Genomic DNA, 25,378 nt, shown 5'->3' with positions numbered 1-25,378 from the left:
CATTAAATTGTTCGACAAATATTCTGATTAACCAAAGGAAGAACTCTATGTAGCTTCTCCTTCAAATTTGGTCTGTCTCTGAATATTTGCCCCAAAAAGCAAAATTTGAGATAGAATTGAAGATTATCTAATTCGTGACTGTAAGTAAGTAGGATCAGGTGCCTCTGCTTCTTGTCTCTCCATACCTATCACACAAGTTAACCAGCTAGACATAAGACTCCACTTACAAATATTGTTCCACATTTGGTAACAAATATTACTTTTCTCTTATCTACTATTAAAATATTTTAACCTAACATTGTGACAAAATGGCACTTAATTAGGAGGCAAAACAAGGATTTGCTTAATACATATAAATTTTGGTAATGGCAAAAACTTTTGGTTAGTTCACGATGTAACAAAAGTGCATGATAAGCTGTCTTTCTTTGCTCTTATTTTGACCGAATCATATGAATTGATATCTGATTTGATACCTAATTCCTTGTGTTTCATCAAGCCCTCTTACTCTTTGATGGAGGAATTTTGTGGAATTTTTTTTATTTTAAAATTGTGAGAATTAAATATATAATGTTATAAATTATAAGGTCACACATAGAATTTTCATTAAAGTTCAATTAAAACTAAATATTTGTTTGAAATTAATATGAAAAAAAAAAAAAAAAAATCTACTCTTTTTCTATCACGGTACGGCCGCACTTATCAATTGAGATTGATTGAAATCAATAACTCTTGAAGTCGCTACAATTAGGCAAGTTAAGTCAGTTGATAGAGATTAGATGACTCACAATGTGACTCGACAAATTCAAAATTAGAAATTTAAATTGTTTAATTTTCATAAATGGTCGAGAACGCTGATTTCAGTCGTCCCCTAGCACAAAAGATTAATAGGACAAAATACTCTCCTTCATTTTACTTTCCTTCTCTTTTCTAACTCCACCTCTGTGCTAATTTTACTCTTTCTTGATTATATTTGTATTTTTTAATAAAGAGATGGTCATATATATATATAAGGGCTGTTAATTTACGACCACCTAAAATTAGTAAAGAGTAAATTAACAACCTACACCCACTTAGATTTTACTAAAATCCCATTAATCTTTGTTATTTAAAACTTATACTTATACTTCGATTTCCAGGGGGAAACAACACTTGGCCAGTGCGCATGCCTCTACGCACGAGCCGGATTAGTCATCCACCTTTAATGGGTCGGAAACTGGTGTGAAAGCCAAAAAAAAAAAACTTATACTTAATTTTGTAAATTTCTTTAAATTATAAAAGAAAAATGAAAGAGATGATCGAATTTAAAAATTTATTGAACTAGATTGACTGCAATCACCATTTCCCGTGATCAATGTACTGTGTGTACCACTGGATTTGCTAGATTCATTATCCCAACGGTTGAATTACTTTGTCCAAAACCATTTTTTAGGATAGGGTTATGCTAACATGTGCCTTAATGGCACATGTTAAAAATTTGTCAAATAGAAATATTTATTAAAAAAATTAATTGTCAATCTTTTGTGAAATAATTTGCATAATTTTCATTACATAATTTTTACTTTCGACATTCTTAATGTGTGTCCAAAGATCACATGTTAGTATTTCCCTTTAGGATTGGGTTTATGACTAAAACAAAGCTTAAAAACCAAGCAAACAAGTTAATGAATAATTTCTTTTGGGATCAGCCAATAGTACAAAAGCGACCTCTTAAATATATAAAGTTAACCTCTATTTATAGTCTTAATATTCCATTTTAATCATTTGAGATTAGAATAAATGTACCAATGATTAACAATCTAACCTAAATGCTAAATCTATGATTAACATGCATGTAAATCCCAAATTAAACCTAGACAATGTAAAAGGAATGAACCAAAATTCAAGAAACACAAAAATATTTCAACTGTACAATTAGTCGACACATGCCTCTACCTTTCGATCACATCTACTTTTATGACCCCAATTGGTTTTAAGGACCAAACAGACTCATGTTGTTGCAGTGGTGGATGTTGCACGGAAATGAATCTATAGCTGATTTTGAGGCATATATAAGATCACTACGGCTATACCTTTTTTCTTTGTTTTCCAATCAACATTTAATTATTATTATTTCAATAATATACTACGAAACATGGACACTTCTCAGATTAGGCGTGTTTCTGTGTCAGACACGTGTTGTGTCCGACACCAACACAACAACGACACATATAATTACACTGAATTATGTGATTTGCACAAAATTTTAGCTGTATCGGCGTGTTTGTATCTGTATCCGTGCTTCATAGATAATATATTATTCTCTTCCATAGTACACATTCTTTTGTATCTCTATGAAACATGTGAGATCCATTGCTCTTAGATTTGTCATGCTTTTTATCTACATGATCAGTTTACTATTACCTATTCAAGTTGGGTATTCAATCCTTTGTCTAAACGCTATCATCTACTTTTATTGTTCCAACTCTTTTCATGATATTCAAATGATAGAAGAAAAAAAAATCAAAAGAACAAAATGTTTTTAGAAGAATCATAAAAAGAAAGCATGTGGTAGGGAAGGACTAAAGGGGGTTTCTTCTTTGTTTCGTGTTATGCAAGCTCCTATGAGAAACCCCAATCACACAAAGAAGATACACTTTTGTTTTAATTTGTTCTTGGTGTCTTTGTGTTCAAGGGTTTGACTAGTACTTCTTTTACACAAATGTACTGTTGTATATCTCATGTTTGTACAATGATGTTGTACAATTTTAAAACAATTTGAACTATTTAACGGTTACAATTATGACATTACTAGTATCCTATAATTACAAGTGAATGTTGATTTTCTTTGTAGATTTTTTTCCTTTAATGTTCCCCTCAAAGTTGGAGTTTGAATGTAAGATGACACTCAACTTTCAAAGATGTATGTGAAACATTGTTGTTTAGTTAGTGCCTTAAAATCTCATGTTGAATGTGGAAAAATGTTTCTTCTGGTTCAAGTCATTAGGAATTAATGTGAAGATGAATCATATTCACATTTTAAAGGATTTTCATCGATTCCAACACTGCTTTATATACCCTTGCGCATGGAGCCACACGCAAGGCGTGTTATTGTACATACGCTGGGCATGCAAACAGAATCACATTGCACCAAGGATAGTAGCATTGTCGATAAATTGCGTTTTTTTCACTCCTTTTGTGGTGAATCTCGTGAAATCAACTTTTAAGAACCTTCGAAACTAAGAGTTGAGGGTCTTTGGGAGAGATTCAAAATGCTAGAAAGAAAAAAAAAAATTGAACCTTCGGGAACCAAAAGAGGTGACTCTTGATAAATGGTAGATTCCTTTTGGAGAGAGATTTTAGGCATGACAGACATTAGTCAAACATTAGAAACGCCTTGGATAGTGAAAATTATTGAGTAGTTGTAAAAGGGTAACTGAGAGAAATTTAGTTGATGTTCTTTAATAATATTGGGAGTAAATTTCTTAGTCACTTTTGTAACTCTCTTGGTCAAGGGAATGGAGTAAAAATGGTAGAAATTAAATTTGCTCGTGGAGAGATTGTGGAATCTAATTTTTTATAACACTTTGTATCTCTTTGTAATGACTCTTTGATAGTGGGTTGAAGAGATGCTCTTTTCTCCCCATGTATGTCATTGTTAGACAAAACTTGGGTAAACAAATTATTGGTATGTTGTTCCCATACTCACTACTTTCTTTGTGTTGATGTTATTAGTTTTGATCAGATTTTTTTTTGGATAAATCAGGAGAGAGGACAGACATCAAGAGGAAACATTGACATCCCAACTAGGTTGGCACCCTAGAGAACCTCCATCCTATGCCGCCAATCTCAAATTTTATTAAAAAAAATGGGGAAAAATATATACAAAGAGGGGGGACTAGGCCAAAACCCTCTGAAACAAAAAACAACAAAATAAAATAAAATAAAAGCGACCACAGATTAGGGAAATCTGTAGTTTGGAAGACCACATATATCCCGAAAGAAATCAGAACTCAACTCAGACGGTAAAGCAGATAATCAAACCGCCCCATGAACCGCATGCCCCATATTAGCCAACTTGTTAGCACAAACGTTACTCTCTCGGTAAATATGGGATGAGATCACCTCGCCATTAGAAAATATTCATTGGGCAGGGGGTGAAGCTGCCCCCATGGAGCGGGTCCGGTAAGGCACCTTTCCATCAAACTGATACTTTTTCAACATTTGTTTTTGCTTTTTGGATAATACGGAAACAAACAGATTCTCTACTGCACGCTAATCATAATCTCTTATTCTCTGTCAGAGATCAAGGTCTTGTTGAATGTGAGGATTACTATGTTGCATACCCTCCTCCCGCACAATCAAGGAGCTGTTCACGTCATCCATGGTTGCACCATTAGGCATAACATGCTGCACTATTGCCGAGACCTTCCCACCATCAGGATTTTGATTTACACTTTGTTGTTTGTTGTTGCTTGGATTGTTTGGTTGTTGGTTTGCATTGATAATTTCTCCACACATCTAGGTTTATTGATGTCTTTTGGTTTAAGAATTCACAAAAATTTATTCTCAACATGGGGCATGGGGTGTAGTTTTTTTCAAGTGGGCCAAAGTTAACATCTTGGAGATGGAAGCAAGCTTGACTCATTGAAAGTGTATGAAAATATTGAAGGGTGACGTAGAAATGCCAGACAACCTAGCAAAATCATAGAAGACCGAGATGATGGAAAAGGTAATGAATGTAATTATCTACTACCTCAAAGATAAAATATTGAGGGAGGAAGTCATGAAGGTGAACTCGTGGTGGTGATGTGTATTCTCAATGTCCTTGCTCATTTGGAGAGAAGTTAAACATTCATGATCATTCTCGAGAGGTGCAGGAAATTCTACTCTCAAGATCAATTTGAAGAGGAAAGGTAAGAATAATCATGGTCATCTTGAGATAAAGAGGTTACAAGGTAATAGGCATAGTTGATGTACGCGTTTAGAAGTTGAGGTGGTGAAAACTCGGCTTGAGGTGGAGTATTCTACTAGTGGGACTAGGAGGAGACAATCAATTAATGGTGACATTGAAATGGTACAACTATAAAGTCTTTTTGTGTTATCCTCTAGTTGAAAGCAATGAATTCTTCAAGAGAACGAAACGAATTTCAAAGGTCGAAGAATATGTGGAACAACTTATGGGATTACTTCCCCTCCCCCTTTTGTGTTACTCATGCACCCTATTTTTTTTTTTTTCCAAAATCAGATTGTGCCACGTGTATTTGCCTTTATTTTTTTAAAAAAATAAATAGAAAAAGCTGATTAAATGAGAACAAGGGAAAACTTAACACACGCGCTCACTTCATTCCTTTATTATGCAACTTAGCTTCAACAATCAGCCACCACCAAACCTTCAACGCACCACCAACCTTCAATTCACGTCTCCGTCCCAACTTCTGTCACGACTCCCGACCCATTTTAATCGTTTCCTCTACCATTCACTTATGCCTTCCTCCATGTTTCAATTTGTATTCCTTCATTTTTGAAACCCATATGTGGGTTGGGAAAAATGGTGCTATGTTTTCAATTTGGAGTTTTGCATGACATTATTCACATGAAAATCAACCATTAATAAGTTTATTTTATTGATCAAACTTGAAAATTTTATTCATCAAAGAAGTGATACTATTCAAATGAAAAATCAAACAAGAAAAACCATGATTCATCAAACTGATATCATCCCAGTTAAAATGAAAAATGGAATCACAAAGGGTGGGTTTTAAAATCGTACCGTTTTTATAGAACTTTATTTATTTATTAAAATTGTTTACAGTTCTAATTTCGATAGAAGGATCGAAATTGTTATGAAAATTTACAGAAGCTATTGCAACGGTTCTAATTTTCCCGAAGGATCGATTCGATGAGATTGCAATCTTTAATTCACAACTGGTGAACTAGCAATGACCATGTTCATAAGTAACTCTATTTGAAACCCATGTTTCTGTGAGAGGAGAAGCCATAGCTTCGGGGAGTAGCTGAGAGGGGGTCGATTCAGTGTCAAAGAAGCTTAAAACTAGTGAATTGAAGGTTGGTGGTGTGTTGAACGAGTAGTTCAAAACCTCAACATTGATTTCTGCTACTTAATTACCCCAAGATACCATTGCCTTCGTCCGTTTTCACTACCAAAACCATGTCGGTCCTCTCATTGAAAAACATAACTTGAAAGGAGAAATAGATCGAGATCGAAGAAATTAGGGATTTTATAAATTAGGGTTGATGTTACCAAACCTTGCTTATTATAATTAAATTCAATTTTTGTTTTTTTAATTACTAATCAATTAGTTTTTACATTTTTTTAATGTCATTGTTAATGACATGAAAACTTAATTAGCCAACACACTACCACATCACCGCATGACAAATCACTAAAATTGGTGGGGATTAAAAAAAACCAAAAATAAAATAAAATAGGGGAACTAAAATAAATGGGATCAAAAGTGCATTTAAACCAAAAAAAACAAATTAAAAACTGTTGCGGCAAACACAAATTTCATATCTCCCAGGGGCATAAATATACTAGACATTAGAAAAGCACTTCAAACTCCTGAACATAGTACAGAACAACAACAACAATCTTCCCTTTTGGTTTGCTCAGAGTTTATAATCATCGTAACTACCATTATTTCACAGGGGTAATAATCATCAAAAACATGGATCATATTGGGAAATTGGGTCATCCATTACAAGTTTTGCACTAATATATATTATAACACTTAACTTCTATGATACAGTTTTTCCCAAATGCCCATAAATTAAGGAAATGACATTAGTCCTTCCAACCAAATTCAATTTGTTTTCATGTCCTTAAAACACTTAAAATTCCTCTATCAGAGAGATTCATTGGCAGCTAAGGAGGTTATTACCAGAAAATATCTCGGAATAATAACTTATCCATGTTCAAACATGATTTTCCTGAGCATGCCTTTTGCTGTCTCTCTCGGTATGGCTTAACCTGCTTACCTTGCTCCTATCTTCAACATAATCAGAACGATTATTGTGGTGAGGTCCAGGGCCATGATTATGTCGCTGCTTCCCCTCCACTGCTCTATCAGGTGAGCTCCCTGCTTTCCTCTTGCGACTGCTTGACTTGGGTGATGGAAGCCCTGCACTTATGTCATCAAAAGCTGCCACCTCACCTTCTTCCACAGCACTTGGATCTGGTCCACGTGATGGCAGACCCTTTACCCCATGAGGTTGCTCATCTGCATGATCGTGGTGTCTCCCATGAGAGTTTTCATAATCTGCTTTATCTGCTGAGAGCTTCGACCAGCTTTGCCTTCTATCTTGCTTACTCTTCTCACTCTCAGGAGGAGCCAATTCTATTCCATCTTCCAGTTCCCTCTCAATGAGATCATCGTCATCCATGAAATCTGTTTTTTTGGTTAGATGACCAGCTGCTTTCCTTCGTTTTTCTAATGCAGCCTTTACCTTGTCTGTATTGATTTTTTTAATAGCTTCCTGAGGAGGCCGGCTAAGCATACTAACATCCTTATGATCTGGGTTTCTGCTGTTATGTTTATCTTTCGATTCAGAATGTTCTTTAGTTTCAGTTCTAAGAGTATTGTTTTCGTGCTCTTTTTGACCATTATCAGACCGAGATCTCACCACATCTTGTACTTGCTGTAAGTTGTCTTTATATGGAAGAGGTTCATGTTCAGGATGTTGATTGCCTTTGACATCATCTTCCACCCTGTGCTTTATTTCTGTGGACCCATAATCTCTACTTCTTCCAGGATTAGAGACGGGACGCCCAACCTGATTGGCGGCAGATGAATCAAAAGCAGTCTTTGAAGATGCAGGCTTTGATGTTTCAAGTCTTGAACTTATGCCTCCGGTCTGGGAATTACTGTTTGCGGGTGCAGTTTCATCATTACTAGTTGGAGCTTTTACGGTGGTCCGAATGGAAGCTGCACCTCCAGTAGTTCCTTCAGCCTCATTGGAAGGCGGCATTCGATTTTGTTCATACAGTTCGAGCATTTGGTTACTCACTTCTGCAAAAAGTAGGTAAACATTGGGTATAGCGTTGAAATAAAAAGGAAGTATAAATAACTGTTATACTCAATGTTGGCATGATTATACTAATCTACTTCAATAGAATACTAAGATATCACCACACTCCAAATAGAGGGAAACATGCAACAGGAACAGAAAACAGAAAAAGAGAAATAATGATGAGTTGGTACTTTTGTTTCTCATTTCTTTATACCACTAGTATCGAAAAAAAAGACACCGACCCTCCAATTGGCGTGGGGTGACATCAAACTCTTGCCACCAGACCTTCTCCCCATCCGATGGGAGCTTCACCTTTAGAAACTTGGCAGCAAGGAATATGGCTCCAGCTGCAATGTGGTGGGGCTTAAATTGCAAGCAAAGAGATGTCCGAAGTCTGCGCATGTCATACCCAAATTTCAGGAAAGGAAATTCGAAGGCAATTGGTCTTAATAAAAATGTGGTAATCATCATACAATTCTTACCCATCATTTACGAAATTCCAAGCAACTTGAGCAAGGGCGTTTTGAGCAACCTTGAATTTCTTTATTGCCTCAACAAGAGGTTTATAAGGATGGTGCACATTAAAATCAAAACCAAGAGTTGCAAGAACAACCCTCTCTGCAAGTAGAATTAATTCCTTCTGCTGCTCATACACTTCCTGTTTCATTTTTGCATGTACAAAAATTGCATGAGAAAAATTTATATTACAAGAGGCACGAAGAAAATGAAACTTCAAAAGAAATACACTTTGGTTAAACAAACACCAAAAAAATAAAAAAAATCAAAATTAACCCATATGAACTTCCTAGGACATTTTTGCAACTATAAAAAATATTAATTGCATTTGAGAAATTTATATTACTTGATGTAGGAAGAAAACAAAAAACTTCAAAAAGAATTGATTTTGAAAGAAAATCACTGTAGGTTAAACAAACAAACAAAAAAGTTAAACTCAATCAATAGATATAACTTGCAAATCATTGTTTGCATGCATTAGCCTCCTGGCAGCAGGGTCAAATATTTTACATGACAGAAATGTAAATATTTCCACTATAATGGATGTAAGGTGGAAGTTAATTAAAAAAGATATTCACCACAGCACCTAAATCAAACCACTGCATAGAATGTAGTATATCAACAGGTAATTCAAGTTCAACACAGGGAGTAGAGATTGCTTGATAATAGAAAAAGAGATGTTAATAGCAGTTGATGGATAGTTTTTTCCGAAAACCTAATCATATCCAATTCTTAACCATTGATCAAGATTGGATTTCAAAACCAAATCACATATCCTCTGAAACCGGTCCCATGTCCGATTTCAAAACCAGTTTTGTACAAGATTTGATTTCCAATTCAGTTTCATCAATCCTCCCAGTACCTCAAAACGGTCTTGTTTTTTTCTTTGCATCTTTGTATTGTATCTCACACGTCAGAATTATACACCCCAGGATCCTTCATCATTCAAATGAAGGAATCACAAAAGTCATCCCTTGGCCATCACTAGTAGTACACTGGTACTCCATCCTGCACTCTCTTCCTCCCCTCCCCTCACCAGTGAATACTCTCTTCCTCCCCTCCTCCCCCATTTCAACTACACACCACACACACCTAAATTCATTGGCCTCACTCCCACCTCTGGGCTATGGTGCAACTCCCACAACATCAAGGGTTCTCAACAACAGGATCTGTCTATAGCTTCTCCAACTCCAGCCTCTTCCAGTAAAGTTTGTTGCAAAACAAAAAGGATGGAGGAATGCTACGAGTACTGCTGCTGGACTTGGTGTCACAAAATCTGAAGGTGCCAAGGTGTATGGGAATTGAGGAATGAATCTCGAGTGAATAAAATCTTGACCGCAGATTGAGATTCAAATTGGGATAAGGGTTTGCAATTTTGACTTCTGACTGCAAGGAGAGTACTGCAAATCAACAAGAATAATGGAACTGGGGGAACATAGAGTAGCAAGAGAGGCTGAAAATCAGACAACCAAGTTAGGATATGGACCTCAACTTCACTAGTCAGGTTTACTAAATCAGACAACCCATGTATGAATATGAAATGGGCCAATTAATTTGTTTTTCCAAATTGCTGATTTAAAAAAAATGGTTTGGATATGGTTGCGCTTGGGGCCCTGTAACTGGTCACTTTGTTCATTCCTAGATATTAGTTAGGGACAGAATGTTAAGTCAGTTACTTAGTAAACCAGGTGGCATAACAGTTAGATAAATGAGAGTAATCAGGAGAGAGAAAAGAGATTAAGAAAATTTGATAGTTTGTGTGAGAAAGGGAAACCCTTGGATGAGAATTCTTAGCTTTTATGTTCAGCCATGGAGTCGACTAGTCAAGTAATGAAACTTCAGAAACATAAATAAAATTTCTCGAGAAGGTGGCCTGTGAACACAACATTCATCTCTACAAAGTCAAGAAGAATGTTTCCACAGTCGACAACATCGAACAGATTCTTGAATGCCAGAGAAGGAGAGTGTAGTGGACTATGAAACCCGGAAGAGATTGGGGTTCCTCTATCCAAGCATACACAAATTGAGTAACAGGAAGTAAGGAACGGGGCAGTAAGAGCAGCACAAAGGGCGACAAAAAGTACAGATCATGCGCGAAGAAGGTGGAACTTCCAAGTTTCAAACAACGATATCCTCTAGGCTAGATTGCTACTGCTGAAAACATTTCAAGTGCAGACAATAAAACATTATCTTCTCAAATGAATGCCAAAAGCTACCTTTCTCCCCACACCTCTTCTGATTATATATGATAACTGAATTCTCCACATGATTCCCTAATTTACTCTCTCTCTGCCAGTGCATTATTTCACACATTACCTCACTTCATTCTTCCCCCACTCTCCCTTTCTCTCTCAACTGGTGTAAAACTTTCACGCCTAAGGACCACTAGACACTTGCTTAACCAAATCCTTATTTGGGCTGATTGCATTAGCTCAGGCTGATAGGAATGCAGCAAATGGAGTGGGCTTAGACTATGGGCCTCAACCAAGGGTGTGGAAAGTTTACACTAGGAAAAGGACAAAAGGGGTGAAGGGTGACGTGGAAAAGAATGCATGAGGATGCTATATATACTGTGTCAGAGGAATGAAGGATTCATTCACTATTTTCTCTGTTAAGATCTTGTGGGGTCACAATAGGTGATTTGGGAAAAGCCTGTGTGCTTTTGGGGCTGGTAGTTCACTACCAGTTTGTTACTCATTTTTCATACTTTGTCATTCTCCTGTAATTGTGGATCTTAGTAATTGCAATTGCAGATTTCATCCTTTTATATCATTTCATATCTTTCTTCTATCATTTCCTTCATCTTGTTTAATTGAACCCATCAATTGGTCCGACCTACCGGATCAAAAAACCACCAACACACCGGAAAATTGTAGATGCCAAGAAAACCTAAGATGGGTGACCGTTTAGATGCGTTGGAAACTCAGATGGAAACCGTGACAACCACACTGCAAAGCCTCGCATCCCAGATGCAACAACATGCTCAACAGATGCATCAGCAGAGCTTAATTCTTACGGAATTGAGCAAGCAGATCAGTTCCAAAGGTGCTGTTCCTGATGGAGAAACATCTTCTGGAAGTTCAAGTCAGAGTGAATCACGTCTCGCCGGAAAGAAAGTGAAGCTTCCGTTGTTCGACGGTGACGATCCAGTGGGATGGATCACAAGAGCAGAGATCTATTTCGATGTACAAAACAGTGCAGATGACATGCGTGTGAAGCTGGCAAGGTTAAGCATGGAGGGTTCAACCATTCATTGGTTCAATCTTTTGATGGAAACAGAGGATGCACTCTCATGGGAGAAACTGAAGCGCGCGCTAATTGCTCGTTACGGCGGAAGGCGCTTAGAGAACCCGTTCGAGGAACTATCCACTCTACGTCAGAAGGGGAGTGTAGAAGAGTTTGTTGAAGCTTTCGAATTATTGTCATCTCAAGTGGGGAGGCTTCCAGAGGAACAATATTTGGGATACTTCATGAGTGGATTAAAACCACAGATCCGAAGGGTTCGTACGTTAAATCCTCTGAGTAGAATGGAGATGATGCGAATCGCGAAGGACGTGGAAGAAGAATTGAGGGAGGAAGATGATGATGGAGAGAAGCGTGTTCTGAAGAGAGGTGGATACGAGCGTTTGGGCCAAAGTGGTTGGGCCGGGTCAGCAAAAGGGAGAAATGGGTCATTCCTGAGGGATCCAACACATACATCTAACCCGACTCAAAACAGGTTCAATTGGATCTAATGGTAATCCTACAGCTTCAAGTGCATCAACGGCTAGAAAGGGGGGTAATGAGTCTAGATCTGGAAATTCTGAAAATGGGAAAGGAATACGAAGTATGCGAAATGAGGAGATTGCTGAGAGAAGAGCCCTGGGCTTATGCTTCCGATGTGGGGGTAAGTACCACCCCACACTACACAAATGTCCTGAGAAGTCGCTAAGAGTGTTGATCTTGGGTGAAGGCGAAACAATAAATGAAGACGGCGAGATTATCACGTTAGAAGATGCGTATGAAGAAAGCGAGGAAGATGTGGAGGTGGAATGCAAGTCTATGGGGGTTTTGGGAAGCCTGGGAGAACATCGTACTATGAAGGTTGAGGGCAAAATCGATAATGTTGATCTTCTAGTATTGATTGATAGTGGGGCAAGCCACAACTTCATTTCTCCGAAGGTAACAACGGCGCTAGGTCTGGTCATCACACCGGTAGCAGCAAGATGCATTAAGCTACGTGACGGACATAAAGTGGTAACTAGGGGAATCTGTAAAGGTGTTCGTATGAAGATGGGAGAGATTGAGATAGTTATTGACGCCCTGGTTTTGGAGTTGGGTGGTTTAGATATGGTGTTAGGAGTTGCATGGTTGAGCACACTTGGTCAGGTGATTATGGATTGGAAAGCACTCACTATGGAGTTCGCTGATGGAAACAAATGGGTGAAGCTGCAGGGTCAAGGCAACAAAGATGTTAGGCAAAGCTACGTGAACACATTTCTGGAAGATACTCATAGCAGATTGGGAATGGACTGGTGGTGGTCACATTTTAAATCAATTGAAGCTGGTAAAATGGTGGTTTCTGAAGGGGTGAACACCATCTTGAAGGAATTTAGTGAAGTTTTTCAAGAGCAGATCCAACTTCCCCCAAAGAGGACTCAGGTGCATCGCATTAATCTGCTTCCAGAACATGGTCCTGTTAATGTTAGGCCGTATAAGTATCCACATCACCAAAAGGAAGAAATTGAAAGACAAGTTGAAGAACTATTGAAGGCAGGAGTAATTAGACCAAGCATGAGCGCTTATTCTAGTCCGGTGATACTGGTCAAAAAGAAGGACAAAACTTGGAGGATGTGTGTGGATTACAGAGCACTGAATAAGGAAACTATTCCAGATAAGTACCCTATACCTATAGTAGATGAATTATTAGATGAACTTAATGGAGCCACTGTGTTTTCTAAAATTGATTTAAAATCAGGTTATCACCAAATTAGAGTTTTTGAAAGTGATATTCCTAAAACAGCTTTTAGAACTCACAATGGGCATTATGAATACTTAGTCATGCCTTTTGGATTGATGAATGCCCCTGCAACTTTTTAGGCCACATGAATGGTTTTTTTAGACCATATTTAAGAAAATTTGTTCTTGTATTCTTTGATGATATTCTGATATATAGCAGAAATATTGGGGAGCATCAACAACATTTGAGGATAGTCTTATCTGTGCTGATGGATAATTGCTTTGTAGCAAACCAGTCAAAATGTAAATTTGGTTGTGCCCAAATTGATTATCTTGGTCATGTGATTTCTGGGGAAGGAGTGGCTGTGGATCCTGAGAAGGTCAGGTGCATTTTAGAGTGGCCAGAACCAAAGAATGTGAAGGGAGTGCGTGGATTCCTTGGCCTTACTGGGTACTACAGGAAGTTCATCAAGGATTATGGTAAAGTGGCGAAGCCTTTAACTGAGTTAACAAAGAAAGATAATTTTTCTTGGAATCAAGATGCTGTGAAGGCTTTCAATGAAATGAAGAAAATCATGACATCTCCCCCTGTCTTGGTACTTCCAAATTTTAGCTTGCCTTTTGAGGTTGAGTGTGATGCTGCAGGAAGAGGTATTGGAGCTGTACTGATGCAACAAAGACAACCAGTTGCATTTTTCAGCAAAGCACTTTCAGATGGAAATTTAGCAAAATCTGTGTATGAGAAAGAGTTAATGGCTCTTGTTTTATGCATTCAACATTGGAGACATTACCTTCTGGGTAGGGAGTTCATTGTGTACACAGACCACAAAAGCTTGAAGCATTTTCTACAGCAAAGAATCTCATCTCCTGACCAGCAGTGTTGGCTGGCCAAGTTGCTTGGCTATCAGTTTGAAGTAAAGTACAAACCAGGGTTGGAAAATAGAGCTGCAGATTCATTGTCCAGATGCTATGATGAAATAGAGATGAATACTATTGTCTCTGTTCCTTTATGGGCTGATAAGCAGAAGTTACTGGATGAATTGGCCAATGATCCTTATGTGCAAAAGCTGACTGAAGAAGTACAACAGGCACCAGACAAGAAACCAGGATTTGAGGTGAAACAAGGAGTTTTATTTTATCATGGCAGATTGGTAATTTCACCTGAGTCACCTTCAATTCCGGTACTGTTAGAAGAATTCCATAGCACACCCACTGGAGGACACTCTGGCTTTCTGAGGACATACAGAAGGTTATCTGATAATTTGTATTGGGTAGGAATGCAGAAGCGTATCAGGGACTTTGTTAGAGCTTGTGATGTGTGTCAAAGACAGAAATATAGTGCTACTTCACCAGGAGGACTGCTGTAACCTCTTCCTATTCCCAATGCTGTCTGGGAGGATTTATCCTTAGACTTCATTACTGGATTACCCAAATCTAGAGGCTTTGAAGCAGTACTAGTGGTCGTAGATAGGCTCTCAAAGTATAGTCATTTCATGCTGCTTAAACACCCTTATACTGCAAAATGTGTTGCTGAACTCTTTATTAAAGAAGTGGTAAGGTTACATGGTATTCCTAGTTCCATCATCAGTGACAGGGACCCGTTATTTGTGAGCCATTTTTGGATGGAGTTGTTCAAATTGCAGGGGACTAAACTCAAGATGAGTACAGCTTACCATCCGGAGACTGATGGCCAAACTGAGGTGATTAATAGGTGTTTGGAGAGTTATCTTAAATGTTTTGCTTCTGATCATCCTAAAACATGGTCTCTTTGGGTCCATTGGGCTGAGTTGTGGTACAACACTACCTATCACAGTTCTATTGGGAAAACTCCTTTTGAGGTGGTCTATGGCAGACAACCTCCTACTATACTCAGATTCCTCTCTAATGAAACGAAAGTCGCTGCTGTAGCCTTGGAACTTAGTGAGAGAGATGAAGCCTTGAAACAGCTGAAATTGCATTTGATGAAGGCTCAGGAACAAATGTCAAGGTATGCTAACAAGAAGAGGAGAGACTTGTGCTTTGAAGTTGGAGAGTGGGTTTTTCTCAAACTCAGACCTCATAGCAACAATCTGTTGTGAAGAGAATCAATCAAAAATTAGCTGCAAGGTACTATGGTCCTTTCCAGATTACACAGAGAATTGGTGAAGTAGCATACAAGTTGAAGTTACCTCTGGAATCTAAAATTCACCCTGTGTTTCATGTATCACTACTCAAGAAGGCTGTAGGGGAGTATCAGGTGCAAGGTGATTTACCTAAGGAACTGGAAGTTAATGATGCAGATGATGTGTACCCTGAGAAAGTTCTGGGATCTAGAGTAACTATGCAGGCAGGTACTGAAGTGCATCAAAGTCTGATCAAATGGAAAAACAAGACTTTGGATGATGTCACTTGGGAGGATGATGAATTTCTGCGTGGACAATTTCCTGATTTTAGTCTTGAGGACAAGACTGTTTCTAAGGAGGAGGGAATTGATAGGAATGCAGCAAATGGAGTGGGCTTAGACTATGGGCCTCAACCAAGGGTGTGGAAAGTTTACACTAGGAAAAGGACAAAAGGGGTGAAGGGTGACGTGGAAAAGAATGCATGAGGATGCTATATATACTGTGTCAGAGGAATGAAGGATTCATTCACTATTTTTTCTGTTAAGATCTTGTGGGGTCACAATAGGTGATTTGGGAAAAGCCTGTGTGCTTTTGGGGCTGGTAGTTCACTACCAGTTTGTTACTCATTTTTCATACTTTGTCATTCTCCTGTAATTGTGGATCTTAGTAATTGCAATTGCAGATTTCATCCTTTTATATCATTTCATATCTTTCTTCTATCATTTCCTTCATCTTGTTTAATTGAACCCATCACAGGCTCTATCAAGAGTCAAGGGGTGATGCATGATGGGGAGATGACCAACAGGACTCCCCAATCTCCACCTTCAAGCGAGATGAATTTTGAAGAGGTGGCATTAGGATAGTAGTCAAGGGAACAATTAGAAAATACAGTTAGTTGAGATATTAGATAAGATAAAATAGAGAAGTTAGTTACACAGGATACCAACTTCAAATATGGGGGAATGAGGATAGAAAATGGAGATTTTTATATAATAAAGTAGTTTGTAAGACAAAGGGAGAATCCTTTGTGGAGGGAGTATAAATCTCTCTTTGGATGTCAGATTTTGAATTTGTCTACTCTAAAATGAGGGGGGTGCAATTTTCAACGATAGAGTACGGCGTACAATAATAACCACTTATTGAAAAAGACAACACTTATAGATTGTAATTTGTGCATGCACATGAATAACAAATTACGAAGTTGTTTAAATCCAGACCATTGATTGCGGTTACAACTCTGCACTTTAACCTTTAGAGGAGCCAAATCCTCATCACATTCATTATTCATATACTCACCTTATTTCTTTCTTCCTTCCTATTCTACAATTCTTAATTGTGGGTTTGTAAAATTAGGATATATTAAATGGCATACCTTCTGTTTGATTCTCTGAACTGCTGTTGGATCCTTCTTATTTATAATTTCGTATGAAACCATGATCACATCTTTCAATGGCCGAGGAGTTTCTTCAACTTTGCCAGCTAGAAACATGCACACTGTTGCAATGGTCTGTAAAACATAGAAAGTTATTAATTATCACCATGTCTCTAACTTAATATTTCAACCTACATATCATTGACCATGCATCACGTGAAAACATAAAAATTATTAATGACTGTGCACTCAGGCATATATCACACATCAAGGTACACGTCCACGGACTCAAATAAATGCTGAAAAATAGGAAATCCTAACAGATACAAGATAAAGACGACATTAGATCCATAAGTTTTCCAAATGAAGAAAAAGGAATACAATACAAACAAAAGTAAGAAGCCATAAAAAATTCCGTTCAAAACAATACAACAAAGGCATAAAACTAAATATTCTAAATAGCAGAACAAAAACCCAAACAACTGACGAGGAATGAAGTGATCCGATGACCAACATAAAACAATTCTACAAATGCCACTTATGTTTCGCTAACAATAATATATTATAAGGAAAGTCATTAATTGTACCTAAAAAGAGTCATTAAATGTCACTCATAAATATTAATATCTTTACATCTTAACATATTATACATACCAGGGAGTAAAATTAACCATACTACATAGTATGGTGTGTGGTTTTAATACCTAAAAAAGCTAAATAGTTATCATATCACACTCCAATGATTGGTGCCTACAGACCAAGATGATGGAACATCAAAAACAACAACAACCAAGCCTTATCCCACTAAGTGGGGTCGGCTACATGGATCAAATGACGCCATAGTGTTCTATCATAAACCAAATTTGGATCCAACTCATTGACCTCTAAATCCTTTCTAATGGTTTCTCTAATAGTTTTCCTAGGTCTTCCTCTACATCTTTTAACTTGACTCTCCTCCATTTGATCTACTCTTATTACCACGGCATCTACGCAGTAGAAAAATATAAAACAAAATATGATATTGCTATTCTATCAGCGGAATGATGATAACTGCAATAACCCAGCCCATGAAGCTCGCTGATCTCACGAGTTTGAGTTGTCACTGGAATCCTAATCTGATCAACCACGCCACATTGTGATTTGAGAAATGATATTTATACAACTATTTTGGAACAAGTCTCTCTCTATTGTTTTTTCCAATAAGAAGAGAGAAGGTTGTCCCAAAAGTTGTCACAAAATGGTTGTACAAATATCATTACTCTTGAGATTTTATGTGCACAGGATCAGTAAATTGCACAATTTTTACAACTTCGTAAAAAATCATAAGGTGGGGTAGGATTAGTTCACTAGGCCTAGGGTGTATAACAACCCAGTAAGTTGGAAGACCGAAGAAAGAAAATATGACATTCTCACGATAATGTAGTATTATGCATTTAATGTGATAATTTTCCGAATTTGCAATAAGCATCTAATATTTTTTTTTGGACAAATAAGCAAGTAAGTCCAACACCAATATAAAAACAAGCTAAACACTAAACAAAAAACTGGCTGATTGCCACAATCTCTATATTCAACTGCTGGTAACAAAACTTCCAATAAATAGGCTAACCCGTTTGCCAATATTATGTCAGTTATTGTATAACATACACCCTTCTATTTCACAGTCCCCTACCTCATACACGGCTCCTGTCGAACGGGACATCTTACTGGAAAATGAAAATTTATATATTTTGTTTGGCTATGTGTTTTTAGTTAGAATAATTTTGCTTCTAACTATGATTCTATGAAATCATGTTAATCACTATATCTCACCTCTTTGATCATTTATAAATGTGTGGTTGTGTATTGGTGTCCTACATTTTTTTTTTTTTGAAAGACAGTGTCCTACATTTTGACATTAGCAATGTCTACGTGTGATTGTATCCGGTGTCCTGGTTTATATCCATGTTTCATACAGTAAAATAGTGCACCAGTTTTTCAGTGTCATAGCTAGATATATAAGCACTACAATAAGTATAGGACAAAAGGTAAATAAACCAATCTTCAACAATAAGCCATTTGTTTTATTTTTAACAACTAGGAGATATAAATAAGTGAAACATTATATCCTTTTATGTTTTTTTCTTAAATTTCCAAGAATACATTTGAGAGACGGTGTCCTACATTTTGACATTAGCATTGTCTACGTGTGATTGTATCGGTGTCCTGGTTTATATCCATGTTTCATACAGTAAAATAGTGCACCAGTTTTTCAGTGTCATAGCTAGATATATAAGCACTGCAATAAGTATAGGACAAAAAGTAAATAAACCAATCTTCAACAATAAGCCATTTGTTTTATTTTTAACAACTAGGAGATATAAATAACTGAAACTTTATATCCTTTTATGTTTTTTTTCTTAAAAATTTCCAAGAATACAATAATGTCTACACTCTCGTATCTTATTTTGACTAACCACAATATCCCGCATAAATAAAAGATAGTTCCCAGGTGTTGTCAAATCAAAATTAATTATCCAGCCAACAATGGATAAGCATGAATTTATTCACATTTCAATGAGATAACAATTACCACCATAAAATGTGAGTATATTATAACAAAATACAGACTCACCCTTCTGTCATTCTTTGCATGGGACTGCCGAAGAAAGAATCTATGACAAAAGATTATTGCTGTTGCAATAGTTACTTGAGGTCTGCATTAGATTTAAATCAGTATCAACATCAGGATAAACGAAGGAAAGTAACTTCATCACCATTTGCTAGTAACTATAATATGATAAGAAACAAAAAAAAAAATCCCAAAATCTCGAGCAATGTAAGTTATAAACATAATAAACTCCAATAAAGACACAGATCACATATAAAACAACCTTACATTCTGTCTGTACCATTTTAAAAAATATGTAGCCGACGAAGGTACATTTATATCAGTTGAACAAAGATAAACAAAGAGGTTTGCAGTTAAGATAGTTATCTAAGGCTACTAATAAAGACTCACACTTTAAGCCTCATGCCTAAATCTTGCAGAAATGTACAGTATGATTTGCGTAGGTAAGTTTCTTTCTTCAAATCTATGCCATCTTCTTGGGATGGAGAATTTTCTTCAATCTCCTTCCTAGAAAAATACCATCTTGATCCATCCTCTGGCTTCTCTTCAGAGTATCTTTGAGAACCAACTGGATGTGCTCCTTGATGAGAGGCATCACCAAGCAACAATCCAGCCATGAGTCGAAGTGCTGATTAAACTTAGTTTTGATGTATATGTATGCAAATTTCAAAATGTGATGATCACGACTTTAATATCCAATTGTTCCCTGTATAATAAATACACTAATGAGAAACAAATAATAATATATACACTAATGAGAAACAAATAATAATATATACACTAATGAGAAACAAATAATAAATACATTAATCACTAATGTGCAAGATAAATACTATAATCCACATTTCTTTAATTTAATTTGATATAAATATTTGAATGTGCACTAGGCGATTAGAAAAAGTAAACAGCTTAATTAAGCACTTGTCAGCTAAAAACTTACAGAGAAGTTATTTCAGCCATCGAATAGTTTACAGGACAAAACATCACATAATATCTATATAAGTTCTTTTAATAAGCTATATTGGGATGCTTATGAAAATAAGCTCAAAACCTCTATTAGACAAATTTTAACTTATTTTCATTACTTCTTCCAATTTCGAAACACTTGTGCAAGTGATTATGTAATAAGACCAAACAACTTAACAAGCTGAGAATTAAAGAAGTGAAATTCGAATTGTAGACATATAATGAGCACCGATAAATATTGGAAATTTAATAAGCTATTATAATATGCATCATATAAGATCTTTATAAGTTCTTTTAATAAGCTACTCTGCAATGCTTATGAAAATAAGCTCAAAATTGCTTGTTAGTAGACATATAATAACCAATTTTTTCATCAGCTCTTCCAATTCACAAGCACTTGTGCAGGTGATTATATAATAAGTCCAAATAAGCTCTTTTGAATGGCCCAAGTGGCAATAATTTGTTATATGATATTTGTTACTTAGCGTCTCTAATCTAAGATTTAGCCAATTTATTCTCACTAATAAAATGGGCACCAATATCATATAATCTCTCTCTTATAACACTATCATGTACCGATATACATGAACATGTATACATCAAGGAATTTCACATCTATGAAGCATAGACACGGACACCAACATCAATAATAATCAATAAAAAGACAATTCAACATATAATCACAGGTGTCAGTGTCATGTCGGTAGCAGGTACCGACACATGACGGACACTGAACATCATCTTCTATCAGAGGTGTCGGTGCTATAGAGCTTCACATCAATACCAACAATTTAACATCCCTAATAACCCAAAACAAATGACTATAGAAATATGCTTCCATATACCACTCTTAAATCATTAATCAAATAAAAATTAAAAAAAAATATACAAGTTAATAACAATTCATAAAACTAAAGAGGATCAAAAAGTACATAAATGAAACATGAAAGCGAAAACTAATTAATTAATCTTCAATTAAAATTAAAACAACTTAATAAGCTGAAAATTTCAGAAACTAAAGGGGTTTAGAGCGTTACCTGAAGCAAAAAGCGAAATTGAAGTTGGGTTTTAGTATCGGAGAAGAATTCGACAAGAGAGAGAAGAATTTTCTTCGCGAGCAATGGGAACACGAAACGGAAGTCAGAGAACAATACGCGATGCGAGAGAGAGAGAGAGAGAGAGAGAGAGAGAGAGAGAGAGATGAAGAAGGTGAAGAAGAAGAAGAATTGGGATAATTTGGGGAATTAGGGTTTACAGTGGAAATGAAATGAAGGGGAGAGGAGAAAGAAGAAACGGACTTGGCCGTGTGACCGACCATATACACTGATATTTTTCATATATTTCGTTTTGTTTAATAAATTAAAATAAAACTTTTGGTTCTCCCCTAAAAATAAAAAAATAAAAATAATCCTTTATTATAAAAGCTAGAGTTGATTATCTAGCATGTTTGTCCTAATCACTAGCTTTTATTCCCTCCTAAGCATGTATCAAATCTCAGCTGTTGATTAAAATTCATTGTTAATCTAATCTCCGCCGTTGATTCAAATTCTATTTTCAAACTACTCATTTCCTCTCTCATACAGATACGTCATAATGGTCATTGAAAACGTAGTTAATGCTAATCAAATCACCATAACTCCTAACGATTACTATCTCCTACCATTATCATCTTCTACCATTACCATCTCCTACCATCATTTTTATGTACATAAACTCTTAATGACAGTTTAGACTTACTGATGGAAAGTGATCCATTAACTCTCTTAGCATTTCACTGCTTGAAGGGTACAAATAACACAAAAAAATCTAACCATGATTCATCTTCTTTCTTGATCTCTTATTTTTTGTTACGTTTATATTTTTCAACTTGCACTAATTTATTTGAATCTTTGATCTTTTTCAGCTCCATTAGATCCAAATCCTATAACTGATTTAGACAAGTTTGTTAACAAATTGCGAGTTCAATATAGAACTCTTCGACTTGAGTTACGTGTAACAGATGTGAGTGCAGAATTACTAATATTGTCTTTTTATAGATGCGACAATTCAAATTAAAAGTTCATTTGATTAGCATTTTTACTTACTAATTTCGGCTGTATATGTTTAACAGGGTGCATTTATGTTGCCAAAAACCTTTGTCTCTAATTTTGGTGCATTACTAGGTGATTACGCCACTTTTATCGACCTAACAACAACCAGTTTGAGGTTATGGTGTAAAGGATATGTGGTAGTGTGTTTTTAACTACTGGGTTCAATGCCATACGCGACTTTTATGATGTCCGTTTGGGTGGAACTATTGTGATGGTGTTTATCGGTGCTGGACAGTTTGGGATTAATGTGATTGATCGATCAGGACGTGTTGTGGATCCTCCTCTTTTTATTCCTTCTATGAAATTTGAGATTGAGAAAACTATCGTGTCAGCCTTTGTATATGAAGGTGTTCCGATCACATGTGAAATCCTCACATTCCATCATGATGAGAGAAATTTTCAAATCTCGTGGGAGAAGTATTTAACTGGTTTTAATGTCACTTCTGGATTTATGGTATTTTGATTTTGCATTACATTGCTTTTCTAGGAACATTTATATAACCTCATTTAAAAATTTGGTTATACAGTTTGTAATTTTTATGCATATGCTTATTTACAAGGGCCTGTGTGATTTAACTAACAGGAAAAGACCACTTCATTGACAATGATTGATGACTGTGGAAACAAGTGGAATTGTATCACTATATTTAGATCCATGCCACATCACCACATCAAACTTGGTGGAGGATGGAAAAGAATGGTACAGGCGCGCAAACTTGATGAAGGTGTCATGGTTAAAGTTGGGTTTCCACATGCTTGCATGAACGACAACATATACATTCAAGTCAAGCGCTCAACTGTTGTGAGAGTTTGATGTCTGCAGGACAATTGATGGAATTCAGTTTTTAGGGTTTATGTAGTTGGATCCATTTTGATGTTTTCGAATTATCTTTTCGTTTTAATAAAATCTATGTTATTGTCTTCCCAATTTAGTGTTCTCCTTTTGAATTACAATCTAATTTATGGTTGATAGACTACAATAATAAGAGTTATAAAGACTCAATCAAGTAGTGATTGTTATTTTAATACTCACATTTACGTGCAAGGATGTCTTTTTAAGGAAACACGTTATTTAAGATCCTAGTATTTTCTTTAAACGTATACACACATATTTTATTCTATCTATGTTTAAGTGTACTTTATTTTTATTATCATTTAAATAGTAAACATTACCCTTTTTTTTAGATCTTCTAGTTTCGAGGATGAAACTATTTTTAAGGGGGTAATAATGTAACATCTCGATATTTTATAGATATTATATTGGTCATTCGTAGTAATTTTCTTGATTTATGAATTATTTGACAACTTATATTATATGTAAAGAATTTAAGAAAATTGTGATACTAGTCCTTGTTTATTTTAACTGTGTGTATAGTTATCTATGTTTCTTGATTAGTTTGATAAACTATAAATGTCTTCGACTTGGTACTTTATTTTAATATTAATTAATCAAGAGAATTGTTTTGTTTACGGTAAGAAATATAAATAATTTCTTTAATAATAAATAAATACTAGTTACAAACCCGTGCTTCGCACGAGTTCAATAACGTTTTTGATAAACAAAAAAAAAATCGAAAGAAGATATGTTAAAACGACGGAATATTATGATTCATCATAAAATATGTATGGGCTGGTTCCAAAGCATTATAAAGATCTGCTGTAGAAAAAGGGCATGTTCTATTTTGTTCAAAAGATTAGGAAAACAACATTATAATTAACATGATACTAATTTGAACCAATAAAGGAACCAACAATGTGCAGATTAACGTTACATAATAGTTAGGTTTATAAAAGAGACTCCAAGTGTCAAAGACTAACTAAAAAGAGATTTTTGTCAATATTTACATCAGACAAAATGAAAAGAACAAATGACATCCCAAAGTCAAAATAGTTTACGATTACAGTCCAAAGCGATACGTCAAAATAATAGAAGTTCAAATAGTTCAGCAGCAAATATCTACTTTAGAACAACTCGAACGTGCAAGTTCTTCGGTGACTTTTCGAGACCAAATATGAGCTTACCACCTTCTATCATCACACGTTCTCTGCAGAAATTGATCCATAGCCCACCCAAGTATTTTTCATAGCTTGCTCTTTCGGCGGTAATGAGGCGACACTTATACTTTCTCTGTATGCGAATATAGTTACATATAATTTATAAAATAAAGGTAGCTTAACTGATTTAAGCTAAAGAAAATGTATCATGACTTCTAATTTATCTTCTTATTATCTTCCTAGAAAGTCTAGATAAATACATGTATGTGCATTATATGAACCCCGTTGACCAATTAACATTGTTGAAACAAATGGAAATTAAGCATCACTCCCGCATGTGCATCTATAGCTAGCACCATTTGACATTGATGTCTTCGAACATTTGGTGCAACTCTTATAATACCATCCAAACTAGTTAGGATTGAATTTAGTTGTTTTCCAAATAGTGATGAAGTATGTATCCTAACTCAAATTATGCACATGAAATAAAGAATAATGCAATATGTATTTTTAACTTGTGCATCAAAAAACTCAAAGCATGTTCGTGCATAAAAAAAAGCAGACCATGACTAAGTTTATAAATTCAGTAATTGGCCTAACCTGAGGCAGATTGAAAAAATCGTTGTACAAAGTACGTTGAGAAGAAGCCGAACTCTAACTTAAGTTATGACTGATACTTTGACTCTGAGCTTGAGAAGTGTTAAGGTCACAACAACAATTCAAGAAACATGGTCAAAAAACAATCAAATCAGATTGTGAAATAATAAGTTACTCTAAT

At 35.9% G+C, this 25,378-nt stretch overlaps 1 protein-coding gene across 3 annotated transcripts; it reads right to left on the bottom strand.

Moving 5' to 3' along the window:
• Positions 1-6,506: 6,506 nt before the first annotated feature.
• On the bottom strand, positions 6,507-21,847 carry LOC11416403 (cyclin-T1-5). 3 transcript variants are annotated; one of them, XM_003596088.4, is made up of 7 exons: positions 21,553-21,846; positions 19,940-20,255; positions 19,553-19,634; positions 16,939-17,073; positions 8,493-8,668; positions 8,253-8,404; positions 6,507-8,009 (listed from the first exon to the last, which is right to left on the bottom strand). In XM_003596088.4, the coding sequence occupies exons 2-7, from the start codon at positions 20,164-20,166 to the stop codon at positions 6,916-6,918; spliced, it is 1,866 nt and encodes a 621-aa protein (XP_003596136.2). In that variant the 5' UTR covers positions 20,167-20,255; positions 21,553-21,846; the 3' UTR covers positions 6,507-6,915. The 3 variants fall into 3 exon arrangements, with proteins under 3 accessions (XP_003596136.2, XP_024631994.1, XP_024631993.1); XM_024776226.2 differs by having other exon boundaries at positions 7,867-8,009; positions 8,225-8,404; positions 21,553-21,847; XM_024776225.2 differs by having other exon boundaries at positions 7,871-8,009; positions 8,202-8,404; positions 21,553-21,847.
• Positions 21,848-25,378: the final 3,531 nt, after the last annotated feature.

The sequence above is a fragment of the Medicago truncatula genome, chromosome 2 (assembly GCF_003473485.1).
Source record: "Medicago truncatula cultivar Jemalong A17 chromosome 2, MtrunA17r5.0-ANR, whole genome shotgun sequence".
Lineage (NCBI taxonomy): Eukaryota > Viridiplantae > Streptophyta > Magnoliopsida > Fabales > Fabaceae > Medicago > Medicago truncatula.
The sequence above is the reverse complement of the archived record's forward strand: the minus strand, read 5'-3'. Positions and strand labels throughout refer to the sequence as shown.

Coding starts and splice junctions, on each gene's coding strand:
- LOC11416403 (XM_003596088.4), bottom strand. CDS start 20,166: ATGGCTGGATTGTTGCTTGGTGATGCCTCTCATCAAGGAGCACATCCA. Junction 8,669..16,938: donor TTCAGAGAATCAAACAGAAG/GTATGCCATTTA, acceptor AAAATGAAACAG/GAAGTGTATGAGCAGCAGAA. Junction 8,010..8,252: donor CACCCCACGCCAATTGGAGG/GTCGGTGTCTTT, acceptor TACTTTTTGCAG/AAGTGAGTAACCAAATGCTC.